Source organism: Suillus bovinus (assembly GCF_016758785.1).
Source record: "Suillus bovinus strain UH-Sbo-P2 chromosome Unknown EDB93scaffold_69, whole genome shotgun sequence".
Taxonomy (NCBI): Eukaryota; Fungi; Basidiomycota; class Agaricomycetes; order Boletales; family Suillaceae; genus Suillus; species Suillus bovinus.
The window spans coordinates 65,566-90,458 of record NW_024542125.1 but is presented as its reverse complement, the minus strand read 5'-3'; the positions used below and the strand labels follow the sequence as shown (position 1 = coordinate 90,458).

Genomic DNA, 24,893 nt, shown 5'->3' with positions numbered 1-24,893 from the left:
GTACGGAAACATCTGAGTTGATATCGCTAAAGGGGTGCCAAATATATGGGTATAAAACAGATTTGTGCCATGGCTGGGCACCTGCCTGGGTACGTGATACGTTAGCAAGTATAAGAACACAACGGAAAGTGATTGAAGCAGGGCCCGAGAAAATAGAGATACATGAACGCCAAGTGCGTGTTTAGATGATATCGCGAAGGCTCAGTGGGACTTCAGGCTGTCGAAAGTAAGTTAGGTTCAGTTTGCGGTGTATGATCTTAACAGGAAAACGCACGCATTTAATTCTGGAATGGAAAAAAATTCGTCAATCGTCAATACTAGGTGTTTTTTTTGAAAAAGTGCATACTTGTAAAAACATTCAATAGATCGAAGCATTTCAACATCACCCCCAGTCGCAGTGACAAAGTTCACTACAACGCCAGCACGTGCATAATTGGAAGCAATGGCTGGAGCAACGCTGTAATAGAATTGAGCGCATGTTTGACGCAGGTAATGGGCTCAACCTACCGATGCGCGTACTCCTCTACAGCTTTAGGAAGGTCTAACAAAAATTTGAGCATCAATTCAGAACAGAGCATGGCTAGTCATTTACCATAGTTGATGATCAGAGGTACGTGAGACACTTCTGGGGTCTTCACCTGCACATCATTCACGACTAACACTTTCGTCACAGGTTCTCTCATCATGACTGAAGCTGAACTTTTGAACTTGTTCAGCGCTGCTAACTTTGTGCCTGCGTTCATGTCACCGTGCTAGAAGAGAACTGCTTGAGCATTGAAAGAGACAGAGAATGTTTCTGGTACTAACAAGAGGCACAGCTTCAAGCCCACGGCTGGCAAGCTTGTGGACAACCGAATCCAAAGAGGTCATGCCTCCGACATGCACGATCGCTTGGCTAACTTCGACGTCATCAAATATATCTGCTAACGCGTCAAGCTTCCACTCGCGAGCTTGAGCGCTTTCAGCACTAGATGCTCCGCGGCCCGAACCAATGATGCCATGTCCCCCGCCCGGTACAGCAGGATTAGTCGTGTCTGTTCGAACACCAGCAGTAAAAGCAAGATAAAGGTAAAATTGCCTAAGACCGCGAGACCCTTGAGCGGACTCAGTGCTAGTCACATTTCCATCACGGCGGACTAGAACGCGCACAGGTTCCTTGAGCTGGATGGCCGTAGCTAGATTGAGCACATCTTGCGGCACAGTGTTGGAAAACAGCGCAGTTTGTCGCTCAATAACGTTCGATGAGCCTGTAGCATGCTCATTCGAAGGGGGCGGAGAAATTGCAGAAAACCTGCGTCCTGCGCCAGAAGTCGACAAGCCAGGGTGGCTGTTTGCATCAAAGGAATTGAATAATTGTTGAGGCGGGGCAGAAGAATTTGGCGTGACATTCCCAACAGGTCGAGACCTTGGCGGAGGAAGAAGCTTCACTATGTTGAAGACAAACTCATGTAAGTTGCGGGCAATCAGCTGATCAACCTCGTCAAGAACGAGGAAGCGGACTTCAGATCCGACAAGACCCCCAGAGGCAGTGAAGAGCGCGTGTAACTTCTGTGGAGTCCCACAAATGATGTGGGGCATGTTTTGCTGCAGAAGGCGTAACTCCTGGCTGAGGTCATTAGGCGAAGTTGATGTGCCCACGCCTAGCGCAGATCTAATGCCAATCGGACCACCAAGGTCACGAATCATACGCTGAGCCTGTGTAGCTTGGTCGACCGTGGTAGATATCATGATGACTAGAGGTCCCCTGGTAAGGGGGCGTCCAGCGGTGTTTATCACAGCTACCTGAATAGCGGGTATCACATATGCCGCAATCCGCTCTTGGGTGGGTGGAGCTTGCGCAATGATGTCTGCACCTCGCAGAAGAAATGGAAGTGCGCGTTGCTGAATCTTGTTAGGAGGGCCGACGCTAGAAACATGAAATTTAACAGGAAAACCGGTTCCGATGGATTGTTACTAACCCGAATTTGCTGAGAGAACGAAGTAAATCTGGGGCAAGGTTCAACTGTTCCCACTTGGAAACCATAGGACCGTTGTCACGACCTGAGCTACCAGATAATTCATTGCCCTGTGCATCAATCATCTAGCAATTAAGCAGTTCGTCAGTTTTGTGCCGCTAAGGAGATCGAACCACGCACGCCTACAGATTCGCGCCGTATTAGGCCCCCAGTCACAGAACGACGTTTATCCCGAGGGGGTTCAAGTCGCCCCAAATTGCTGTGAGTCTCGGTCCGCATGGGAAGATCTAGCGTTCCCGCAGACCAAGTGCGCATTGGGGGATTGGCTGTGCGTGTTGATGGTCGCATATCTGGTCTGTTCGGTATACCATGACCAAGGGCAGTAGGGTTAGACCCCATGCCATGGGGAAAGGCTTGGTTCGAGGCCATGTCCTGCATCTGTGGGGTAGATCGTCCCATCTGGGCAGGAAGAAGGCCTGAGGTAGCATTCTGAATATGCTGCTGTGTTTGAAGAGCCAGCAATTGCCCAACAGATGTGGTCAATGTATTCAGGCGTTGAGAGATTTGTGTGATATCATCCGCAGGAGGAGATTGATTTGGTGCAATGTTTGCACTAAATGAAGCCCGCGGGATATTGACCGCAGGTGTCGACATGCCAGAAGCAGGTGCGAAAGGGTCTTTGAATTCAGGCTGAGCGTTGTTGAAAGAGGTGCCACTGCTAAGGGTCCTCTCAATGAGGATGTTGACTTTGCGATGTATGTCACTGATGTCACGCTGGATTTCGCGTGTGTTATACTCGCAACGCTGAAGCCGGTCTAATAGGTCACGTATTATCGGAGAAGCTTTGAGTTGTGCCTCCAGATTATGATGAAAATCGGTACTGGAGGCAAGCTGACTGCCGGAGTCCAAAGATGAAACCGGAGATGATGAGGGGAATGGTCCACTGATATTGAATGATGAAGAACGTAACGAGTTGTTCATGATGTTGACTGGAGGTGTTACATTGCGATTCCGGGATTGTTGCACAAGAGCCGAGATAAATGGAGACGAATCGCCCGGGGTGTGCATGCCTTCGTCATGGGTATTTGGATTGGGGGTATCATCTGCTTCTGGCAGGGATTCTAAGCTGCCAACCTTACTCATGTCTCGTGCACGAAACCTCTCAGACTCAACCTGATGGAGATATGGAGGCCTATCCCCGTGTGGGGGCAACAGCTGGAAGCGGGCGTCTGGGAGACTGTCGGGCGCTCCAGTATGTTCCAGTAGTCGGGGTGGACTTGGGGACGACTTCAAAGACCTGCGATCAGCGGAACAGGCTGATTGAGAGGACACAGACGTTCCATCTTGCTCCCGAAGTGTGGGAACCCCAAATACGAAGCCAGTGGCCCCATCCTCTTCATTATTTCGCATATTGCCAGGGAAGAAGGGCGTCGAAGTCGGATTCAGAGTTGCGCCTCTCGCCATGGCAGTGACTAGCTCCAACGAACGGTGAACAAACGAAGGGCAGCACTTAGAGTGTAATAAGGCTTTCAGTTTGGCACTAGAAGCATTAAGTTCAAGTTGATCTCACCTTAGGATCTGAAGAAATGACTTGTCAAACCGATTCCATACAGGCAGTATAAATGAGAATGCCAAGAAAAAATACCTGCGACTGGCCTGTTGACACAGTGACAGGTACTCGAATGAAGCAACAAATGTTTCCAGAGGCGTTGCCAAAGGTCCAAAGCTTTATAAAGCTCACAAATTTAAATCCGGCCGAAGGCGTGGTAAATGAAGCTTAAGCTCGTTCATTCACCAGTACTATGCGATGTAACAATGCTTCCAGAAGCCTTACAGTTCGCTAACCATAGTACACGTGTATGTTGGGCATACGGCATAGGTACATAGAGTCACAGACAACGTGAAAGAAACAAAGAATGGTGACAATATTGAAACAAAGAGTCAAAAGAGGGGCAAAGGGAAAGAAAAACCAAAGATCTTCCCGCGCGGGTGTTTATCTCCGCGAGTTTCTAATAAAATGGTCGGTTGGAGATTCAGAGCCCTAGATCAACAACGGTCGACTCAGAAGTGAAATCATAAGTCAACAGTTGTCATACCTCATTGCGCTTTGTCGAGTACGCCTCGCATCAGTAAAGCCGTTGCGAGCTCTGTATTCTTCAAGACGCTGCTGCACCTTTTCTATCACTTCTGGAAGATCAGCGGGGCTACGAGTGACCTAAATTACGGTTTTGAGTTGCATTCTGATGAGGGTTCAAGTGACATACCACAAGTTCCGTGGATTCATCACCTATTCGAAGACGAGACCCATTGAGATTCAAAGCTTTTATGGCAGCCGAGTCATCGATAAATTTGATCACGGCATACTGCCTAACAGAATGTTGAGCGATATAGGCTGGATCCGGGCGACCAGTCGTCATTGCCAGACCACCGCTGCAACGAATCTCAACAGAGAGAATTTCGCCACAGTGACTGAAGTACTCTTCAATAGTGTCTTCGTCGACTGTTTTAGCAAGCTTGCATCGAAGTCAGATTTCATATCGTATTGGTTTTTACGGTGTCTTACATTGCCAACAAACACATGCACAGGATCACGTCGTCGTTGTTTTACATGCCTCTTGATGGCATTGGAAACACGTTGGTTCTTTTTCTGACCTCGAGCAGGATTGGTACGCGTCGGTTTGGCGTCATTTTTGCGTGAGCTCGTGACCTTTTTTGACTATGGCAGGAACTTTAGTGACATAGTTATGAGAGGGGATCACGTAGGTCACTAACCTTGGGCACAGATTTGGCTTCTTGGCTTTGAGTAGTAGAGTCAACAGAACTTATGCTATGGCAGTGGTAAACCATGATGATGATGATAAGTTATTCGTGAATGGGACTTGAAGTTTGTGAGTTGAGCTGGCAACTGAGCAGCCTTTTAAGATATCGAGCAATGGAAGAGGGTCTGAACAAATTAATTTCCACAGCATTATAGACGGGAGCTTGTGTCAGTGGCTTGAATCAACAATGAGATCAGCGGAGAACTTAGCCTGGTTGTGGGTGATGAATTGATAGTGGATTTATTGATCGTCCATAAAAGGAAGTCAAATTTGATGTCCTGACTAATGAACGCTTGAGGTGAACGTTTGCTTGGACCCAATGGTTGCACATCATGCACACGTCTATCGAAAGGTAGTCCGAGAGATAGCCAAAGCGGTACATCACCGGTTTTTATCATTTGCGTTGCTTGTATTAACTTTCAGCGACGCTTAGACTGTTAAACCTCGGTTAGCTCGAAACAAAGACATTGCTTCAAACTTCCGAGCCCTGTTCGCACAGAGTGGACAGCCCGAGGATGCGCAGCATTTTCAACACGATATGCACAATGCCTTGACTTTCCTGCGATCCCAGCGAGAATATAAGGCGAGCATTCTGGTTTCACGCAACTAGTATTACACATCAACTGACTCGTGTTAGGCTTTATTGGAGAGATACAACCCATTAATCGACTTAACAGCGGAGGAACGGATAGAAGCAACCGCACGACGAGTTGGACTGAACATGCCCAAGACCCATGTGTCTGGTTCCCAGGACACGTAGCAACACTGGAGTTACCAGATGCCAATGATTTAAGTGTAGCCGGTCAATTTCTGTTTACCAAGAGCAGTGACTCGACAAAAGGGTTGTCGGGCGTGGTGTATCATGATGCTCGAGGATGCCAGGTCATGTTAGATATCTACTATGGCACGCCGTAGGACTACATAAAAGTTATACTTAATACTATCGATTTGCTTACCCGATCGGATTCCGGACTTATCGTGCAACCGTATTCTGGCCCCGCCGGGTATCGACAATACTACTCATGAATGTTTTGAAAAGGTACCTCAAGTTCTCATTGAAAAGGTCCTCGAAACTGCAAGGCACCCGGGCCATGGCGGCTGTGACACAGGTGCTCGCATGCGATTCGACATCCATCGTCTTTTCTTTAGACGACCAGGTAGCGATCAGTTCACCTGAAACCCTCACAGCCTTGCATACCGCAGCATCCTGCCTCAAAGATCTCTTGCCAGTCGCTTTCCCCACAGAAACTGTTTATGGGCTCGGTGCTATCGCTCTAAATGCGACCGCAGCCCTTAAGATATTTTCCACCAAAGGCCGACCAGCTGACAACCCTCTAATCGTACATGTGTCCTCGCGGCGTATGCTACAGACTTTGCTTCCACAAAATTACACGCTCTCGCGTTCTTACGAGTTGCTCATAGAGCATTTTTGGCCCGGACCCCTCACGCTGCTTTTCCCCTGCGATCATAGCCTGATACCCGATATCATTACTGCTGGCCAACCAACTGTCGCAATCAGAATGCCATCACATCCAGTAGCACGAGCACTCATTGCTGTTACCGATGCACCACTCGCAGCTCCAAGCGCCAACTCCTCCGGGAAACCTAGTCCCACCCATGCAGAGCACGTGTTGAATGACTTGAATGGCAAAGTTACAATCATTCTTGACGGTGGCCCATGTGAAGTTGGTTTAGAAAGTACGGTGGTAGATGGTCTACATGAGGATGGAAATATCCGCATCCTGCGACCTGGCGGAATCACGGTGGAAGACATCAAACGAGTGCTCGTCAATGGCTTCTCGGATACCGATACACCAATACCCCAGATCCTCGTTCATCGTCGTGATTTTCATGACGACACATTGGAACAGGCACCTACTACACCTGGCATGAAATATCGTCATTATTCTCCCTCAGTGCCAGTGACGCTAATGCGCATGTCCGATGCTCCCCTTGGAATAGAACCTCTTAGCCCCTCCGCCTTTCTGGAGGTTCTCAAGCGTTCAGTGTCACATTCTCCTGACGTTCTCCGCGTCGGGTTATTGATGCCTTCGGATTCTATTTTGATGAAATATCTTATCAGCGATACAACCATCCAGTGGCATGAATTTCCCCTTGGGCTCGTTTCGGAGCCAGCAATTATTGCAAGGCGGCTATTTGATGGACTTTTGACGTTAGAAAGGGAAAGAGTAGACTTGATCTTAGTGGAGGAGGTTCCAGAAGAAAATGAAGGCCTAGCAATCATGAATCGGGTCAAGAAAGCAGCTGGGAGCTCGCAATGGATTGTTTTTCCCTAGAAATTGCGCGTGAGTGTTACTATCTCTGTCATCCACCTTTTACTTACAGCCTGCTGCAGGAATTTGGCTGCGTTTACATTGTTTATAATTTTAATAAAACTAGATAAACAATTATAAGGCTAGGCAGTATGTTTAATTCTCTATCAGTTGACATCCCAGGCATGACTTATGACCTTGTCTCAATTGACATGCATTATGCGATAACGCCGACGAGATTTGGTTGGTAAGCCTGTACCTGGAACTCAAATTAATCACATTGACAGACACGGTACACAGAAACGGATTTTGTCTCCGAATAAACCTTATGCATAGTGTTCAGAGTCATCGTCAATCTTGCACATGATGATGTCCGCGGGAGGAGATCAGATACACATACTGCGGTATTTCTGGTCCTATGTGTCAGGCGGCGTCATTCCCCGCAGAGCGGCACCTATGTTCCATTGTTGCTCGCACGCCACTCTTATCTTGCCACGTTGCTGTAGCTTCCTGCCTCGTGCCATACCTCGTCTACACGAGGACTTTAAGTTTTCGGTGAGCCAGATTGTGTTGCTCATTTAAAATGACCAGGCTCAAAGTAAGATTTTTGCTATCTTGTACACGATAGATGTAATCATACCATATGCTAATCAAAATGCAACTCTTACCTTTGTGAGTTAATCCTCACAATTCACGCGTGGGACGTCCTTCAGGAGTTTCATTATACAGAGTTTTGCTGAAGGAGTATGATTCCGAAGACACGGCTCGCCGGGCAACGTGCTCTGCAACGTGCTCTCGCGCACTTCCGAAGTTGCTCTGTGTGGATCACGTGATATCTAGCCTCGCTTTCAGACTGATCCAAGCCGATGTTGTCTCCCTTTGTACCTCATGTGCTGCCCTTCAGGTGAGCTCATGAAGCCTGATAGATATCCATGTAGTCGGACTATCTCCAGCTCCCTTTATGGCGCTGAGCGCGCGCATATAAGAGTGGTCACAATTTTTGACCTCAGTGTTCGTTACTCTCAACTGGCGTTGAGATATCTTTTTCAGTCCAAAGGCAAGATTTTTTTAATAGAATGGATTACGAAGGTCAGTCTTCCCTCGGTGGTCGCCAGGCCGGGCCTAGCTGACTTTGCTTTACCAGTTTCTAATAGCAGGCACATGATCAACCCTTATACCGGCCATCTAGGACCTGGTCTTTTGAATTATCCACAACACTTCGCGTTTTCCCAGTCCCCCGCTTTTAGTGATGTTTCCATTCCTTTGGATGATTTGTGTCGTTCCCAATCAGCACCTCCGTGCCTGGCGCAAGGAGATAATCTTTTCAACTCCCCCCTTTCCATCCCTCAGTTATTTTCTAATTGCGACGTATTCTCATTGGCTTCTTCGACACACAGTGGCGTCCATTCTTCATCAAAGGAACATATTCCTCGCCCACCGAACGCATTCATGCTCTACCGTTCACATATGCTCAAGACCCGGGGTAATGCTGACCCTGAGAAGCGTCAGCAGAATCTCAGCCGCATAGCAGGGCAGCTTTGGAGAGCTATGAGCAAAGAAGACAGAGCCGTGTGGCATACGAAGGCAGCGGAAGTCCAAGCTGCTCATTATGCGAAGTATCCTGGCTACAAATTCAAGCCCAACCGCAAGAGTGCTAAGTCGGCCAAGAATTTTCAAAACGGCGCTTACTACCCGAAGCCTACTGAACAGCTCTGTGCGGAGTCATCCATAGGCCCAGTGAGACGCGTTCGTTCGTCCAGGGTCCACCCTCAGGGCGTTACGCGTGATGATCTCCTCGGTGCGTTAAAAAAGCAGTTTCCATCAGCTTTCTCGTCCCCTGCTGGGCTCTCCCCTCTGCATTTTCCACCTATCCTTCCAAACTTTGTTGTACCAGAGAGAACGCATGGTAGCGAACAGCCGAACGCCACGCTGTCCCTTCCTCAGTCTCAGTGCACGAATGCGCTTGGTTTGGAATTGAGCTCATCACAGCCTACTACGCCAAGATCAGGACTCGCTGAAATGCTCTCTGGTTTAGATCTTGACGCCGTACGTTCCGATAGCCCTTCTATGTTTTCTTCATCTGATCTTTATTTCGACGATTAGACGCCAACTGCAACAACTTTCGAACGGAACCGTGACATACCCCAGCCCGATGTTTCTATGTCCCAAGATGACGTATTTCTTGGAATGGAGCAACTGCGTCTTCCACACAATTCAATGGATTATGACGTTAACCGTCTGTCTCCACTACTTCATGGATCGATGGATGGATATCAGCCGTCAGGCCAATCCTTTTCGTGCTCGGACGCTTTCAGTGGGGCTCCATCGTACACCTCTGATTCAATGTTGTCTGACTTTAGGTGTGCTCTCTCAATGCCACTCGATCATGAAAGTGAAGAATGGAACAACAACTCGTGGATGCTTGACATGGATAAGAATTTAAATATTTAGAACGTTTGCAAGTACACATATAATCATGACCGTCACGTCCCTTCTTTGTAGCTCAACCTCAATAGCTGTATTTTGTAGCATGATACCAACGTTCGATATATGTATCAATAGAACTTTCTCTCGATTCTGACGCTCTAGCATGGATCTTGACTCGTCATGATTGTCGTTTGTTTCACTGTCAGTATGGCAATGACAGAAGCATCCATCCCTACTTTCCGTTTCGTTCACGTTATTGCTCCCGTCCTTGAGGTTGGTGGCACTGACTCGCAAGTGCTGGGTATGCACACCCACGTGAGGTGTCGATTGTTGTCACTCCACTCCAAGTTTTGTCTGCCCCAACTATGAGAACAAACGCAGATTGGCCTGTGGTATTATAATTATTGTGCCCTGTAACTTAGCTTCTGTTTGTGAGAGTTGCAAAAATCTGGAGTTTGCCGCTGTATTTACAACGATGTTCATCTTGGCTAATTAGCACGTGACCATCTCATTCTTGAGTCTAGGCAATTGGGCGTTGACTTGGGTAGTACTAGTGGAAAACTACAAAGCGGTGCCAGCTGCTACCAGACTTGCTTATCCTCCAAAAAATAATCAGCTGCTCATAATGCACCCTACAGGATCATTTGCTGATATGGGTGTGGTGCCTGCCCTCGATGCTGCTCTTGCTCGTATGTCTATACGAGCTCCAACAGAAATCCAAGCTGCTTGTATCCCTCCCCTTCTTGAAGGTTTGTCTTAAAACAATTAGCATAGACGTTAAAATGGTTAATCTGCTTCTAGGGAGAGATTGTATAGGAAACGCAAAGACAGGCTCTGGGAAGACCATAGCATTTGCAATCCCAATCTTGCAGAAGTTATCTGAGGATCCATATGGGATATTCGCGCTAGTACTGACGCCTACCAGGTTCGCTTACTCGTTTCTTCATATTTCTTCACGTTATGACATCCTATTAGGGAACTGGCATTTCAGATATCTGAACAATTTGCGGTGCTTGGTGCTGCAATAGGCGTCCGAACAGCTGTCGTTGTCGGTGGCATGGATATGATGACACAAGCTTTAGAGCTGGGCGGCCTTCCACATGTTGTAGTAGCCACACCTGGGCGTATCGTTGACCACTTGCGGAGTAGTAACGGCGAATGGAATTTGTCTCGTGTCAAGTTCCTTGTCAGTGAATCTTTAATGCGAATTTCTGCTGGCACTCATGTCAAACTCAATCAGGTATTAGATGAAGCAGATCGTCTTCTTTCATCGACGTTTTCCCCCGAACTCAAAGTTTTATTCGAGACTCTCCCGAGCGATCGTCAAACTTGTCTTTTTACTGCTACCCTGACACAAGCAATTGAGTCCTTGATTGAAGCCCCGCCGAGATCTGGAAAGGTGAAACCATTTGTGCATAGATCGTTATCAACGTAAGATGTACATCGTGTTCGACGCCAGGACGTGATTCTGATACGTTTTCAATACAGGGTTGAGACAGTCACGACGCTAAAGCAATATTACATCCTGGTTCCTTCGCACGTGCGCGAGGCGCATCTTTACCATCTACTCTGTAACCCTCCTGAGAGCATCGCATCACTCCGGAGGGTAACCCCAGAGCCAATTAAACCGGGAAAATCCAGAAGAAATTTAAAACCCCGAGGAAAAACCAGAACATCGCAAACACCCGGTCTGGATGGGGAGGGTATACCCATACAACCACCACCTACCATCATTTTCTGCACGAAGCCTCGGACAGCAGCTTATCTCACACATCTACTTCAAACTTTGTCTATTCGCAGCACCGCGCTACATTCAAGATTGACACAACGGGAACGGTTGACGTCATTGTCACTTTTTAGGTCCTCTTTCATCCCAGTTCTTGTATCGACAGATGTTGGTGCCCGTGGTTTGGATATTGAGGACGTGGCAATGGTAATCAACTGGGACCTACCGAATGAGCCCGAAGAATACACTCATCGGGTCGGTAGAACTGCGCGTGCTGGTAAAGGCGGTGTTGCTGTCAGTTTTGTGACCGAAAAGGATGAGGAGCGGGTGTCACGGATAGAAGGACGTATTGGTATGTTGTTCGACTCTTAGTTGGCAGTGATAGAGCTGGCTCACGACTCCATCAGGCATGCAATTGGAGGCTATGACCATGCCAGAAGATATGGTTTTGGAAAAATTGAATACCGTATCGACAGCGAAAAGGCTAGCAAATATGGTGAGGATGTCAAAGACAAGACAGCACACTTGCCGTTTCTCACGCAAGCCTCTAGGAATTACATGATTCAAACTTCGGCCGACGAGAAGAAATACATAAACTGAAGTCTAGGAGAAAAGCGGAGGCATGATTAGTTGATCGGCGCGTAGGCGGGTCAAAGTTTGGGAGTCTGGAGCTTCTAAATAGGAGGGACTGATTATGATTTTCCGTACCAAGCGGCTCGAATACTGCGGAATAGGTTCAAGTTGAGCGCGAGCCGCGATGTGATTAGAGTTTGTGTCCGAGTCCGAACGGGACTGGGTGGTCTGGGAATTCCCGAGTGCTTTAAATCAGGCCCAGGTCCCCGCTCACTTTCAGCATGAACCAAATGAAAAGGAAAACACTCGTTCCTCCAAGGGCAGACTTCTGGTGAAAGTTTCCTCTAGACTCGAGTTATGCAGTGACTGAAAGTGAGGGATCCAGTGAGTTTGAAGTGAATCGGGCGGGGAAGTTCCGAAGGCCTGGCCCTCAAGAAATGAACAACGGGCGATGATCGTTCTACGGAAGACTTCCGGATAAATAATCAAACTCAGCGAAATCTGCAAAATTGGTTTATCATCGCTCCCCCCTTTCGCTTTTATACATCATATGCACTCTCCACTATAGCCCGCGTGCTGTACTAATAACCTCCCTCAAGAGTCAACAGCCTTATATTTCATCGACAACCTTTATTACTATTCTAATCACCCATCAAGCCAGTATCATGGCGGAGAATACAGACTGGGACTTCCTCTTGCAGTTCGTCTCAGAGCCTTTGGAGATGGAATTTTCTCATGTTCCTGAAAGGCCAGTCGCAGAACGTACTCGTTCTGTGGTACCTGTGCAGGCACCAACACCCCCCGTACGTGTTTTAGACTAGAACGATGATCTCAGTCATATAATATTGACCATGACTTTCAAAGGACTCCTTCACCTCCTCACCAGTTGAACCGCCAGCAGACTCCGAGGAAGACGCCCTTGTTTCTGTGTCCACAACATTCTTTCCCGGTGCACACATTTACTCACACCCACCAGATGTCGTGCTGCTGTCATCCGACTCTATATTCTTTTATGTCCACACCCGCGCGCTGCTCCGAGTTTCTGGAAATAACTTTGGCGGTTTGCTACCACTGTCGTCTAAACCGACCGACGGCCAGCTAGGTCCAGTCTTGGTAGTCCCGGAATCTTCTACCATTCTCAATATCGTACTTCACGCCGTGTACGACATGGCATGTTCCCACTATTCTCCTTCATTCGAGTCCCTTGCAGCAGCATTGTCAACCCTAACAGATTATGGCGTTTCTCTCAAGCGCCACGTTGGCCCTTCTTCTGCCCTGCACTCTCTGCTTCTCTCCTATGCACCTCTTTACCCCCTGGAACTCTATACATTGGCTGCTTCACACGACCTCTATGACCTCGCTGTCTCAACTTCATCTCATTTACTCTCCTTCTCCCTTGCATCCTTGACAGATGAGATGGCGGACAAAATCGGCCCAATATATTTGAAACGATTATTTTTTCTCCACTTTGGCCGCGCAGATGCTTTAAAACGTCTTCTCCTACCACCACCTCATCCGCATGCCACCACTCATGACTGCGACTTCACCGAGCAAAAGAGGCTCACAAGAGCGTGGGCTCTCGCATCTGCATATCTCGCTTGGGATGCCAGGCCAGGTATGTTTCATACGTGATCAGCAACGCTGTTCTAACTCTAGTTAAATCCAGACTTGTCCACGAACGCAATTGAGTCTGCATTGGGACCTCTAGGTGATCAGCTGACATGCGGGCTCTGTCGAAAAGCACTTCGTGACCGGCTGAAGACGTTGATTATACAATGGTCGGCAGTCAAGGTACGCTCACCATTCTAGGCCTTCGCACTTTCCGCTTATGTTGGAACTGCAGAGGACTATCTAGCTTGCAAAACAACATAATTCGGAAGAGATGTCTCACACCCAGACGAACATACCTCAGGAAAAACGCGTGGACTTCTCTGGTTCTCATTCTTTCAATCGACTGTATCACTCATCCCTTTCATTTTTTCACTGCATTCATTGTGTAACACTACTCACTTTCTGTAACATTAGTTGGAATTGTTCACTTCGGTGAAGCCTTATACACGACCTGTACTCGTTAGCAACTACTATACCTATACTAGTATCCTAGTCTGTTAACGCTTACGACTTCACCAGTTTGTCCTGTCCACACACGCATAGCATATGACCGATAGTAATAGCATCATGATTACGAACTTGGTGACAGATTGGCGTCAAGGCAGTGGGATAGGTATACAACCCTTGTACAAGTGAAAGGTCAAACACAGGATTCGGTTATCGGGCGTTGTCTTCGGCAAGGATGGCGTCATTTAGCTCATCCAGGGGTGCCAACTCTTTCTTATCCACAAGATCAAACTAGCAAGTTTATATTAAGTGATCATGCAGTTGTGGAGATGATGGTTGACGCACCTCGTTTATGAATAGAAAGAAATGCCGGTAACTAGTGTTCAGATGAGCTACAGAATTTGGTCAAGCTGCCATAAATCGAAGCCGGAAGCAAAATGATAAGATACCTTCGATGCCAAGCGCACAAATCTGGTCAAAGTGGTTGCTGTATATATGCGCGTATACGCGAAACAATCGTCGTACGATGGTGCGCACTGTATCGCGAAAATTTCGGGGGAATGGTGCGCCTAAGTTTCGTCAACTACCACCGTGGAGTGAATGAATCGTGTGGCACACACCAATCTTATTAGGGAATACGGTTTCATCATCGAGAATATTCTGAGCCCAGTTCATCAATGCGTCTACATATTCGGGAGCGGGCAGCTTCGTGGGTCTCTTATATTTAACACCATCTTCCCAGAGGTACTCGTAGCTACCGAATTACAGTAAGTTTAAAAGTTATATACATGTTACGGGCAGAGGCTCACCGCGGACCAGCGGACATTATGGGACACTATAGCCAGCGTTTCAGATCAAGCGGCAAGTAATCAGCAACGCCATACCTCCTGTGGCGTGCAAAATTCGGTAACCGTACCGTACAACATATTCAAGTGGTTGAAGAAATCAACAGCTAATCATGTGAGCACGATGACGCGTCGTAGACAAATGTAGATGGTCCGCACCATGGACAGCAAGCCATTCATTCGTATCTTCGCCTTCGGGCAACCGGACAGCCAACCTCAAGTTGCCAGAACCCTGGATTGAAAGTTCGACGTCATCCTGGTATTAGTACAGATCAGTGTACTTTACCAAGGTTGCCTCTGCATACTTTCGCAGTTGATATTGTTTGGTGCCTTCCGGGACGTCCCTTCGAGGTTTGAACGTGCGGGTCTTGCCACTGGATAAGCCGACGCGTTAGTTCATGGTCTTGCTGTTGGAAGGACTACTGACAGTCCGAAGAATGAAGACATGTCGCCGATGACTGAGATCTACGATATCACGCTGTCTAACCCCGAGTGTCAAAGGTGCCGAAGATGCCTGTGGTTCGCCGCTTGAAAGTGAGTGGTAGTCCTTACGTAATTTATTATCTTATCTTATCAAAAGCCTCGGCTGTGCCTCGTGCTCCCAGGTGCTCGTTATGCCAGAAGCTTGCGCGTCCCGCTGATGTAGGATGAGGCCTTGAGGTCCCTAAGAATTCAATTTTCAATTCACGCAAAGATAATCTTGCTCCTCTCAGGAATAGGAGGGGCGCCGCTTGACTCGGAACTGGAGCCCCGGGGAACGAAAACTTTAGATATATAAAGGTGATAACGGCCGTGAAATCACACATCCATCCATCTCACTGAACGTCATGACAAAACGCATCCTCTTTGTTTTCACATCTGCAAACAAAACGTTGACAGGTGCCAGCACGGTCAGCAGAGCCCTGCACTTGTTTTTTACATCGCCCCCTAACCACATTTGATAAGGGATGGTACCTTCCTGAAGCTGCTCATCCTTACTACATCCTCGCGCCTTATTTCACTATCGATTTTGCCTCGCCTGCGGGTCCTAATCCGCCCGTGGATGAAAGAAGCGTCCAGGTGGGTGCTCAGTTCAAAATCAGGTCATTGATGAGTGGTTGCTAAAATATTACCCTCAGGCATTCCCGGACGACATAGGCAAATTCCTTGAAAGCCCCGAGGTCCAGAAGAAGCTCTCGACAGCTAAAAGGCTCTCCGAGGTTAACCCCGATGATTATGATGCGATTTTCTATGTAGGAGGTCATGGTCCCGTCTTGGATCTGGCAGTGGATCCCGTCAATATCCAGCTTGCATCCAAAGTACGTCTGCTAATTTTCCTTGTATGATGTGCCAGTAACGATTGTCTGATCCTATAGTTCTACCGTGCTGGAAAATTGGTCACCGCTGTTTGCCACGGACCAGCGTCAGCTATAGCATAATAAGTTCTATCACGAATGCTACTGACACTTTATTGTAGTGCCCTTGTTGGCGCGACTGACGAGTCTGGCAAATCCATCTTTGCTGGTAAACCTTTCACTGGTTTCTCAAATGTTGAAGAAGAGCAAGTCGACAAAGTGAAGGTGAGTATCACAACCTGTGTTTGGCACTTTTGCAGACGTGTTTTGGATACAGGATATACCGTTCTTGTTGGAGGACAAAATCACCAGTCTCGGGGGCAAATACGAGAAAGCAGCAGAGCCTTGGGCAGTCAGTATCATGCTTGACTTTGACCGTATGTTGACTCATCCACTTCTATTCCAGCCCAAGGTCGTCGTTGCTGGTAACTTGATCACAGGGCAAAACCCGGCTTCAGCTCATCCGATTGGAGAAGCCATTCTCCAAGCCTTGCAGAAATAAGTGGAAGCACAATCGTCCTAAAAACGGTCTCTTAAACGATCACTTGTACCTTGCAGTATGAACACGAGAATATTAAAAATTAGTACAAATTTTCGCGGGTACGACCTACAACTATATTAAATATAGGCTACAGACATCTTCCAGCCCTTTTTTAGTGTGAAGCCATCCAGGGCCTCTTTTGCAGTCGATGCAAGTTCGGGGGAGTCGAAGAAAACTTGCGCCATTTTTACACTTGCACCAGCAGCATTTGGAGTTGGTGACTGAACGACATGCGTTGACTGAAAACCCTTGTACCTATTTGCAATATTCGTGAATGACTTGTATGAAAAAAAGGAACGAGTACCCACTGTTGAAATAGCACAGAGAGTACACTGTCTGTGACCTCTTGAGGAAGATTAGTGCAAAACAGTCTTGCGGATGGATGCTGTGTAGGCGGGGGAATGGTGGCTATGGGAAGAATGACGATTGAAATCATGTGAACATTAACATTATTCATGCCATGACGTACCTAGAGGTTTGAGTTGTGGAGCAGGTTCCTCATCTTCATCAATCTCCATTTCTTCACCATCGCTATCATCCTCTGACTTCTCGCGTTTGGGTTTTGGTTGCCCATCTGCCATATCCTCATCGCGCCGACGCTTATCAGTAGTTGAGACAGTGACCTTTGAAAGCATAGCGAGATCCAGGTTTGCATGAACAGATGTTGGAGCGATAAAATTGGGATCTTCCCTTCGCGAAGTAGCGTATGATTTCGATTTCGCGTAGGTGATGCGCTGCACAAGTGAATTTGGTTTAATTTTCTCATAGAAATCCAAGTTTGAGGTTACCATTGGCTTGTCATAAAACACCATACCCTCGCAGGCTCTCATGGCGGTAGTCGCGGATGCCAAATCTGTGAACACGAGGAATGCCTGACCCCTCATCTTTGGACCTTTTGAGGCGATGACATCAATAACCTTGCCGAATGTGGTGAAAAGGGCGTATAGTTGAGTGCGCATTTCATCCTTGTTGATTTTGTCATTGAGATTGTTGATGTAGAGAGTAGGAATTGGTTGAGTAGACATGATTATACTGCAAGTCTAACTTCGCGTTCATTGAGGTTGATTAGTTGTTATCTCAAAAAGGTATTGTATTCTCACGAGTTGAGGTAACGGATTTACTTCCTTGATATATTAGACCTCATTTCAAGTTTGATTTCAGTTCTGAAGTCTTTCAGGTCTCTGCTAACACGGTCGAGGATCATCTTCCAGTTTCGCAAGAGCTTTTACTAGTTTGTAGTCGCGTTTTGCGCTGTCAAACGTAAGACTTAGCAAACAGGCACAAAACGCACCATCGCACGTTGCTCACCCTGTTCATGAAATTTTTGACGACCTTCTGCTAACTGGAATCTCTTTCGACGCGTCTACCGATGAACACCCATCATGCCCTTCAGTGGCTACCATCTTACCTCGTTCCGTTCGTTTCCCTTTCATACCCAACACCTCCACCCGTCAATCCCGACTCATTTCACCATTCCGCGTACTACAAGACTGGCGTGCTAGATGGTTGCTTCATAATAACTTGCATTGCTGTCATGGCAATTATGCGCGACGTAGTTCGCATCTTCGTATTGGAGCCTTTCGCCAGGTGGAAGCTCACCCGCACTTGGGAACGTTCTAATTCCTCCCGCGCACAACAGAACGGCAACAAAAATGATATCACCAACGGAAACGGACATGCTGGGCATGCTAGTGATGATTCCAAGCCAAAAAGCGTAATGTCTGCGCGTCAATCTCGCAAAATTCATCGCAGCGTTCTGAGGTTCGCAGAGCAAGGCTGGTCAGCCATCTACTACACACTCCAATGGCTATTTGGCTTTGTACGTGGTTTCCTGCACCTGACGTGTCATGTCTAATTTTAATTCCAGTACGTTCACCGAAACCTTCCTACTCAAGCCTTAAAACCGACGGAGTTGTGGTTGAATTACCCCCATATTCCCATTGCTGGACCTTTGAAGTTTTACTATCTTACCCAGACCGCCTTCTATCTTCATCAAATTCTCATTCTCAATGCCGAGGCTCGCAGGAAAGATCATGTGCAAATGATGACTCACCATGTCCTCACAATTTTCCTCATGGTCATGAGCTACTTCTGCAATTTCACACGTATCGGATGCCTCATCATGGTATTGATGGATTGGAATGATATCTTTCTCCCAGTAAGTCACTCTCCCTCTTTAATGATGCAGACACAATTAGTCGTTCCCCAATAGATCGCCAAAATGTTTCGGTACATTGGCTTGTATACCCTTTGCGATATCACTTTCACTTGGTTCCTTATATCATGGTTTGTGGCACGTCACGTTCTATTCGTCATCGTCATAAAGTCAGGCCTGGTTCGACGGCCCCCGGTTGATCTCTGTAGGCTGGGTGCCAGAATTAGGACATTATTACTCTGAGAGGACTTATAATACCTTTGTCTACTTGCTGGTGGCACTACAGGTGAGTGTCAGAAGTCCTATCGACGTTCGCACCCGCTAAGTCTCTCAAGATCATCCAAATCGTCTGGTTCTGGATGATTTGTCGCATTGCATGGCGCGTGATCAGTGGTCAGGGTGCCTCGGACGATCGCAGCGATGATGAAAGGTGAGATTCCTAAACACACGTGTTCAATCCAAATTGATGATGTGTTTGTAGCGAGGAAGAAAAGAAGAGTCAATGATCTAGTACGTTAGACGCATGGGCGCGATATTCTGTCATGGATGATTTAATTGCCACACGTCGGCCTTTGCATATCTAGACATTTCTGGACTCAACTACCATACATACAAATCAATCTTTTGGATACTTTCCTTGTGATCTCAGTCAAATGGCTAAAAGTGCAGTGAGGAGGCGAGTTGCCTTATTCAGTTATCAGTACGTGCCGGTTAGAGCTTCTAGCCCGCAGCGGTACTAGTACTAGTACAGCACTTGTGCTAGCTCTACCCTTTGTCTCGCGTACATCTCTTTTGCTTTGATCTGCTTCTGTACTTAAATCATGATGGCTGGGATTATGTCTTACTTCGGAGGGAGGCGAGACACGAAACAGGCGGCACGAGACGCCATCGTAGGGCTAAGGCAGCAACTGCAGATGATAGAGAAGAAGGAGGAGCACCTACAGAAGAAGATTGACGAGGAACTCAAGAAAGCAAAGGCGAATGCTGTTTCCAACAAGGCTGGTACGTCTGCACTCTACCGTCGACGCCTATCCTCTACACACAATGCACAGTGGCTACGCAGGCTCTGCGGCGGAAGAAGGCGAGCGAATCCGAGATGGATCGACTAGCGGGTCAACGGCTACAGCTAGAACTACAAATCAACACACTAGAATCTGCCAATCTGAATGCGGAGACGATGGCTGCTATGAAGAAAGCTTCAGACGTGCTTGGCGTCGATCCATGGTAACATGTGCGTATTCTCCTTGCGTCGCTGATCACACGTATAGTGGTGATATTGATTCCCGTAGGAACATGGATAAGGTCGACTCGACCATGTCTAAGATCACGGAGCAGAGAGAGATTGCTAATGAAATCGCAGAAGCTCTATCATATCCCACTGGTACGGAGGCGGACGAGGTGCGTTTATCTCCTGACTTGATGGGCGTTTGTGCTGATGATTTGAGCAGGATGAACTCAAGGCAGAGCTCGCAGACCTTGAGCAAGAAACACTCGATGAACGCCTCGCCGGAGCAGAGCATGTTCCTTTGCACATTCCTGCAGGAGCTCGTCGGGTGGAAGAGCGACGTAAGATGCCCCAAATCGACTTCATGTTCAATCAACTAACCCCTTGCGCAGCTAATGTAGCAGTGGAGGATGATGAGGAGGTTCAGTTGAGGGAACTGCAAGCCGCACTAGCAATGTGATAGCTAGATTCTCCTTTCCCCCACTGCATCCCGGTCGATTTTGTTCACTGGGTCTCATCTGACTTTATACATATATCCAAGCCCTTTCTCATAATAGCCTTGCAACATATGATTGTTCAGGATCTCCCTCTGGCTCTGGTTGTGTTCTTGTGAAATTGAGATAGTGTACAGGATAATCAGTATATTAAGTTATGTAACGATGCTGGCTGTATTAAGTTATGAGCTCGATATGCAGCAAGACGTGTGGGCAAAATGCTAATTGTGACATGCAGAATGATGGGTGCGGCAATGTTGAACTCGAAACCGTGAGGTAAAAAGTCAGTTGAGGATTGTCCAGGGTGTTAGAAAGGAATATTATGAGAACCCGCGAATGCCTAATACCCTCCGTACATCCCCTGTGAAACGCAGCGAATCCAGGATGGGCAACAAATCGAGTAGGGCTTCGTCGAGTGGATCATGTGTCCAACCCTCTATGGGTATACCATTTGCTATTACGAGAGCACAATTAGATTGTGAACTGTCAGGATGAAAGTGTGCGTACCTTCATTGCCACGGTAACTAACCGGCGAGTTATCGATCAGACAGACACGAGAGAGATCCTGTTCTACTACGGACAGATCCTTGATATAAGATCCATTAGGAAGTTGGGTACAAGACTGGACAAGCGTGACAGCGTGGTGGTAAGGATATGGATGCCGTAAGAAGGGAGAAAACTCGCCTCTCGGAATAAACGACGCGCAAGAATGCCACGTCCAGCGTCTAACCAGTCAATGACCGGGTCGGCATACTCTTGCATAGAAGCAGTGAAGACAACGAGTGTGTACCAAGCAGAAACCTGACGATCGCTGGTCAGGCTCTAATAACTTGATGACGGTAGCGCGCAACTAACCTTGCGAAGGAAATAGTCAACAAACGGTCTCTTGTATACGTGATAAAGGGTGCTCCGGCCGCCCAAGACTACTTCGACTGTGTGTCCCTTGTTCCGGCGTCCGAAACCGAGAAGCCCAGAACTACTAGAGAGATGACCGATTGGTTTGGACGTCGAATGTATGAGAGTTTCATCGAGATCAAGAACGAGTGTTTTTGGCAAATGGAACGGTGTTTTATGCGTAGCAGTCAAAATGGGTGTCGGTGATCTCGATACGGTATCGGTTACTGTAGTTGGAGGAATTCGGGGTGAATGTGGATAGGGTGGAAGCGAAGGGCCTGGGGAAGGCGGCGGTGTAGGTAAAGTGGCAATATCTGGCTTGGGGAAGATGACTTGAAGGACGTGAGATGGAACATCTGGGGATGATGGGGATGGAATCGATGGTAGTGACGGTTGTGTTTCAGGTAGCAATACATCGGTAGCCTCGCCCAGGGGCTTCTCAATATGTTCGTCGACCAAAACCTCTTTCTCCTTGCTTTCGATCTCTCCTGGTGTCACCTGCGCCCATGTAGCACAGAGGGTGTTCCAAATGAGAACAAAGGCTCGAACAAGGCACAGCCGTCTGAGAGCGCTTCTTACTCTGAACCTGGACTTGGAGTGTATTATGGTGGCCTCTGTTTGAGATGAAGGAGAAAATGGCCTCGGAGTCGGTATGGGTAAGAAACCTGAAGGAGAGGAATATGAGCGCTTTGGTTTTGGAGGATTCTGCGAGTCCGAGGCATGAGGTTGTTGGAGCGACTTGTTTGCCCACGAATTCGTACGCTTGAAGGAAGTACCAGAATCTGATCCTCTGCGAGCAGACGGGGCCCTACGAAGAAAGGAGGCCTTATCGTCTACGGGGGTCGACGGAGGAGTTCGTGGTAATACGAATACATCGAATTGACGTGAGATGTATGTTAGAGAGTTCATTGTTGAGCTACACGGGCTCGAATTAACGAGCTAGTGAGATCTAGCTCACGAAAACAGACTTGAAGTTGAAAAACTAACTGCGGGAGGTTTTACTGCGATGATGGAAGTAGTGGGCTTAGGTGCTGCCAGCACGCGTGACCTCACTATATGGATCGGTTTCCATTTATTTAATTGTCAGTTCCGAGCAATGTTAGTTTCTTATCGTTATAGCTTTTGATCTCCCACTGTCAACCAACATTCGTCTGTCAAATTATTCACATCCAATCACAGCCGATTTTGTTGCTGCACCTCCGGTAATAACGTATCATAGCCGATATCCAACTGCAGGCAGCAACGTTTCCAAATCGATGGCCCCTCAGGCCCTCAGGCCTCAAGGCTCATAATATCCACAGTGCAAGTCATGGTAATAGCATTTCGTGTCCGTCGCCTAAAAGTTGTAGATCACCTCGCAATCAATCACAGAAGGTATCGGAATCCTTTTTCTTTGATCCCTTTCTCCTGCTCTTCACGCTCCAATTTCTCGTTCAACGATATAAGATGCTGTTTGAAAAACCAGGCCATCATAATCGCGGTACCGCTAGCCGCAATGCAGATACCATAAGAGTATCGATAGGTAGGGCCCCAATTCAAAGGCCAAATGTACCTGCAACCGGCTTCATTAATGAATCCCACGTTGATAGGTGGATTGTATTCACGAGCCCGCAACATTCCCTAGTTGCGAAAATCCGTTGATGATCGCCACACATACCGCACGCTTTGATGGTGGGCGAGGGAACGAGTTATTCATCCACGCAAGCATCACAACGAGTCCTGCATACGTCTGTGCCATGAGGAACCTGGGTACAATCAGCAATACGCCACAAATCGAGATCCTGGCTCACAGGGACACGTATCGTGCTGCAGTGTTCATGGTGCTTATTGCAATAATGAACCCAATAATACCGGCAATCCATGAACCGATAATGTGGTAGAAGCGTTCTTGCTGGTAATCAGAGTGCCTGGGGAACTCTTCATTACCAGTTCCTAGATCACATCATAGAAGCTTACCTGCACAGACAAAATGTGACAATGACTGCAAAGATAAACGGAGGGGCCACAAGGAGCAGTGATACTGTTGGGTTGTACCCAAGCGTCGCACTAAGGGTGGGGAAGTATGCATTGAAGGACAATGATACGACTATTGCGTTCACTGTCATTGCGAACCACCACACTGTCCAATCGGTAACAGCAAGGTAAAGTCCGTGAGTGAAACCTCCCTCTTCGGTTTCTTTCTGGTCACCAATACCTGCATCCTCCTCCATACGTTTTAATGCCAGTCGACGCTCATCATCGGAGAGCCACTTCGTCGTTGACGGAAAGTCTGGCAAAATAAAGATGGCACAGATTGCGACAAAGACAGTAAGAGCTCCTTCGAGGTAAAAAAGCCACCTCAAAAACCAGCTTCAGACCCTGTCCTCGATCAAAACAACTTGATTGATATACCTCCATGCGGCGTGTCCGAGGACATTGTTCATGCCACCAAGAATACCCGATGCGAGGAGTGCCCCAAAGGCATTGCTGATGATGTTTCCGCTGCAATATTCCTGGTAATGAAAAGAACTTTGCGCAGATCGGCGCCCTCACCAGTAGAGAATTGCGGTTCTAAACCCTATCTCTGTTCTCTTGTACCTGTATGTGAAATGTGAGGCTGTCCACTGATAAGATCGATTGCTCACGAACCACTTCGAAATTAAAAATAGGGAACCAGGGAAAAAGGCTGCTTCTACGAAGCCAAGAAAAAAACGCGTTATGACGGCTCCGGTAAAACTATTACAAATGACTTCAGTTGTTTTTCAGCCATAGAAAATGGGTCATACTTGGTCGTAATTCCAGTCAGTGCCGATATCATACCCCAAATGGCCATACAAGCAGGCAAATAAAGTGACGGCTTGCCGATGAAGTTAAGAAACATGTTAGACGGGATCTGCATGATAATGTATCCAACATAGAGAATGGACAACAACGTCGCAAATTGCTGATCAGTAAGATGAAGGTCGGAGACGAGCCCTCGGGAGCGCGCGGCACTTTTTCCTCGTGAATGGCACATCAGGAATACATGAAAGAAGCGTACCCAACATTATTTCTATCGACCTAGTACGTACAAAAGTAAGTTAAAAAAAAGACGCTTCTGACACAAAGGTACTCACATAATTGAGGATATAGATAAGTACCAGGATCGACATGCGAAGGTCAAGTTTTCGCAAGAGTTTGCGCTCTAGTTCTTTGCGTGCTGCTAAACCACCAAATTCCGCATCAGGATCGATGTCTTCGGGATCCACACACCCCTTGGAGGGCGGGAGCGACGCAGAATCTGAGAATTTGCTAATTGACATGTCAATGGTGGTGGAAAGCTGAACCAATGGATCGTCTTGTGCGCTTCACGTTTAAAACACTTCAAACGGGTGGAACATTGCCAAAAGGAACAGAAAGCGATAACAGTGAACTGGTCACAAGAGCGGCGGAGAGAGACCGCCTGAGAGTTGTCATTCGGGTTATCGATTGAGCGCCTTTGGCATGAGAAGTACTTCAATATTTCTTAATGCTTGGCAGCTCGAAAACGGTGAAGGTATATTTGCTATCCCTCAAGAGTTGCCATCACGTGATGATGTCGCGCGTAACGCGTGTT

General features: G+C 47.5%; 14 protein-coding genes across 14 annotated transcripts; 8 read left to right on the top strand and 6 right to left on the bottom strand.

Annotated features, from left to right (window-relative positions):
• Positions 1-237: 237 nt before the first annotated feature.
• EDB93DRAFT_1092160 (uncharacterized protein) lies at positions 238-3,419 on the bottom strand (the record flags this gene model as incomplete). Its single annotated transcript, XM_041446419.1, has 6 exons — positions 238-457; positions 508-541; positions 593-752; positions 808-1,906; positions 1,959-2,065; positions 2,136-3,419. 6 exons carry the CDS (start codon positions 3,417-3,419, stop codon positions 238-240), a joined length of 2,904 nt encoding a protein of 967 aa, XP_041303831.1.
• A 295-nt stretch (positions 3,420-3,714) lies between these two features.
• EDB93DRAFT_1170155 (uncharacterized protein) lies at positions 3,715-5,050 on the bottom strand. Its single transcript, XM_041450319.1, has 5 exons — positions 4,728-5,050; positions 4,519-4,671; positions 4,220-4,468; positions 4,052-4,170; positions 3,715-3,996 (listed from the first exon to the last, which is right to left on the bottom strand). Exons 1-5 carry the CDS (start codon positions 4,800-4,802, stop codon positions 3,897-3,899), a joined length of 696 nt encoding a protein of 231 aa, XP_041303830.1. The 5' UTR covers positions 4,803-5,050; the 3' UTR covers positions 3,715-3,896.
• EDB93DRAFT_1170149 (uncharacterized protein) lies at positions 5,051-5,734 on the top strand. The gene is made up of 3 exons (XM_041450318.1): positions 5,051-5,150; positions 5,208-5,357; positions 5,412-5,734. The coding sequence occupies exons 1-3, from the start codon at positions 5,094-5,096 to the stop codon at positions 5,532-5,534; spliced, it is 330 nt and encodes a 109-aa protein (XP_041303829.1). The 5' UTR covers positions 5,051-5,093; the 3' UTR covers positions 5,535-5,734.
• A 19-nt stretch (positions 5,735-5,753) lies between these two features.
• Positions 5,754-7,267, top strand: EDB93DRAFT_795530 (DHBP synthase RibB-like alpha/beta domain-containing protein). Its single transcript, XM_041457506.1, has 2 exons — positions 5,754-7,080; positions 7,131-7,267. Exon 1 carries the CDS (start codon positions 5,797-5,799, stop codon positions 7,069-7,071), a length of 1,275 nt encoding a protein of 424 aa, XP_041303828.1. The 5' UTR covers positions 5,754-5,796; the 3' UTR covers positions 7,072-7,080; positions 7,131-7,267.
• Positions 7,268-8,123: 856 nt separating this feature from the next.
• Positions 8,124-9,498, top strand: EDB93DRAFT_1254141 (uncharacterized protein; the record flags this gene model as incomplete). The annotated part of the gene is made up of 3 exons (XM_041453573.1): positions 8,124-8,136; positions 8,192-9,093; positions 9,151-9,498. 3 exons carry the CDS (start codon positions 8,124-8,126, stop codon positions 9,496-9,498), a joined length of 1,263 nt encoding a protein of 420 aa, XP_041303827.1.
• Positions 9,499-9,960: 462 nt separating this feature from the next.
• Positions 9,961-12,159, top strand: EDB93DRAFT_793892 (DEAD-domain-containing protein). Its single transcript, XM_041457496.1, has 8 exons — positions 9,961-10,223; positions 10,276-10,399; positions 10,450-10,660; positions 10,715-10,905; positions 10,963-11,552; positions 11,608-11,696; positions 11,752-12,104; position 12,159. The coding sequence occupies exons 1-7, from the start codon at positions 10,100-10,102 to the stop codon at positions 11,824-11,826; spliced, it is 1,404 nt and encodes a 467-aa protein (XP_041303826.1). The 5' UTR covers positions 9,961-10,099; the 3' UTR covers positions 11,827-12,104; position 12,159.
• Positions 12,160-14,100, top strand: EDB93DRAFT_794318 (uncharacterized protein). The gene is made up of 4 exons (XM_041457498.1): positions 12,160-12,576; positions 12,638-13,388; positions 13,440-13,564; positions 13,617-14,100. Exons 1-4 carry the CDS (start codon positions 12,439-12,441, stop codon positions 13,626-13,628), a joined length of 1,026 nt encoding a protein of 341 aa, XP_041303825.1. The 5' UTR covers positions 12,160-12,438; the 3' UTR covers positions 13,629-14,100.
• On the bottom strand, positions 13,931-15,215 carry EDB93DRAFT_793704 (Mob1/phocein). Its single transcript, XM_041457492.1, has 9 exons — positions 15,104-15,215; positions 14,963-15,050; positions 14,836-14,908; positions 14,716-14,783; positions 14,641-14,666; positions 14,452-14,585; positions 14,281-14,400; positions 14,177-14,223; positions 13,931-14,122 (listed from the first exon to the last, which is right to left on the bottom strand). The coding sequence occupies exons 1-9, from the start codon at positions 15,121-15,123 to the stop codon at positions 14,042-14,044; spliced, it is 657 nt and encodes a 218-aa protein (XP_041303824.1). The 5' UTR covers positions 15,124-15,215; the 3' UTR covers positions 13,931-14,041.
• On the top strand, positions 15,018-16,817 carry EDB93DRAFT_793740 (class I glutamine amidotransferase-like protein). Its single transcript, XM_041457493.1, has 8 exons — positions 15,018-15,210; positions 15,282-15,566; positions 15,622-15,735; positions 15,795-15,974; positions 16,032-16,078; positions 16,133-16,235; positions 16,288-16,362; positions 16,417-16,817. The coding sequence occupies exons 2-8, from the start codon at positions 15,504-15,506 to the stop codon at positions 16,510-16,512; spliced, it is 678 nt and encodes a 225-aa protein (XP_041303823.1). The 5' UTR covers positions 15,018-15,210; positions 15,282-15,503; the 3' UTR covers positions 16,513-16,817.
• EDB93DRAFT_1092067 (uncharacterized protein) lies at positions 16,629-17,576 on the bottom strand (the record flags this gene model as incomplete). The annotated part of the gene is made up of 4 exons (XM_041446409.1): positions 16,629-16,806; positions 16,860-16,959; positions 17,021-17,285; positions 17,340-17,576. 4 exons carry the CDS (start codon positions 17,574-17,576, stop codon positions 16,629-16,631), a joined length of 780 nt encoding a protein of 259 aa, XP_041303822.1.
• EDB93DRAFT_1170117 (TLC domain-containing protein) lies at positions 17,576-19,208 on the top strand. The gene is made up of 3 exons (XM_041450317.1): positions 17,576-17,659; positions 17,713-18,370; positions 18,419-19,208. The coding sequence occupies exons 2-3, from the start codon at positions 17,921-17,923 to the stop codon at positions 18,761-18,763; spliced, it is 795 nt and encodes a 264-aa protein (XP_041303821.1). The 5' UTR covers positions 17,576-17,659; positions 17,713-17,920; the 3' UTR covers positions 18,764-19,208.
• A 319-nt stretch (positions 19,209-19,527) lies between these two features.
• EDB93DRAFT_1242454 (vacuolar-sorting protein SNF7) lies at positions 19,528-20,391 on the top strand (the record flags this gene model as incomplete). The annotated part of the gene is made up of 5 exons (XM_041452017.1): positions 19,528-19,708; positions 19,759-19,930; positions 19,975-20,104; positions 20,155-20,272; positions 20,324-20,391. 5 exons carry the CDS (start codon positions 19,528-19,530, stop codon positions 20,389-20,391), a joined length of 669 nt encoding a protein of 222 aa, XP_041303820.1.
• Positions 20,392-20,528: 137 nt separating this feature from the next.
• EDB93DRAFT_793843 (NIF-domain-containing protein) lies at positions 20,529-22,423 on the bottom strand. The gene is made up of 4 exons (XM_041457495.1): positions 21,281-22,423; positions 21,110-21,226; positions 20,933-21,047; positions 20,529-20,879 (listed from the first exon to the last, which is right to left on the bottom strand). The coding sequence occupies exons 1-4, from the start codon at positions 22,226-22,228 to the stop codon at positions 20,746-20,748; spliced, it is 1,314 nt and encodes a 437-aa protein (XP_041303819.1). The 5' UTR covers positions 22,229-22,423; the 3' UTR covers positions 20,529-20,745.
• Position 22,424: 1 nt separating this feature from the next.
• On the bottom strand, positions 22,425-24,880 carry EDB93DRAFT_794069 (MFS general substrate transporter). Its single transcript, XM_041457497.1, has 10 exons — positions 24,415-24,880; positions 24,339-24,358; positions 24,085-24,291; positions 23,948-24,034; positions 23,852-23,896; positions 23,711-23,785; positions 23,276-23,656; positions 23,110-23,226; positions 22,924-23,064; positions 22,425-22,871 (listed from the first exon to the last, which is right to left on the bottom strand). The coding sequence occupies exons 1-10, from the start codon at positions 24,598-24,600 to the stop codon at positions 22,685-22,687; spliced, it is 1,446 nt and encodes a 481-aa protein (XP_041303818.1). The 5' UTR covers positions 24,601-24,880; the 3' UTR covers positions 22,425-22,684.
• Between the last annotated feature and the right edge of the window lie 13 nt (positions 24,881-24,893).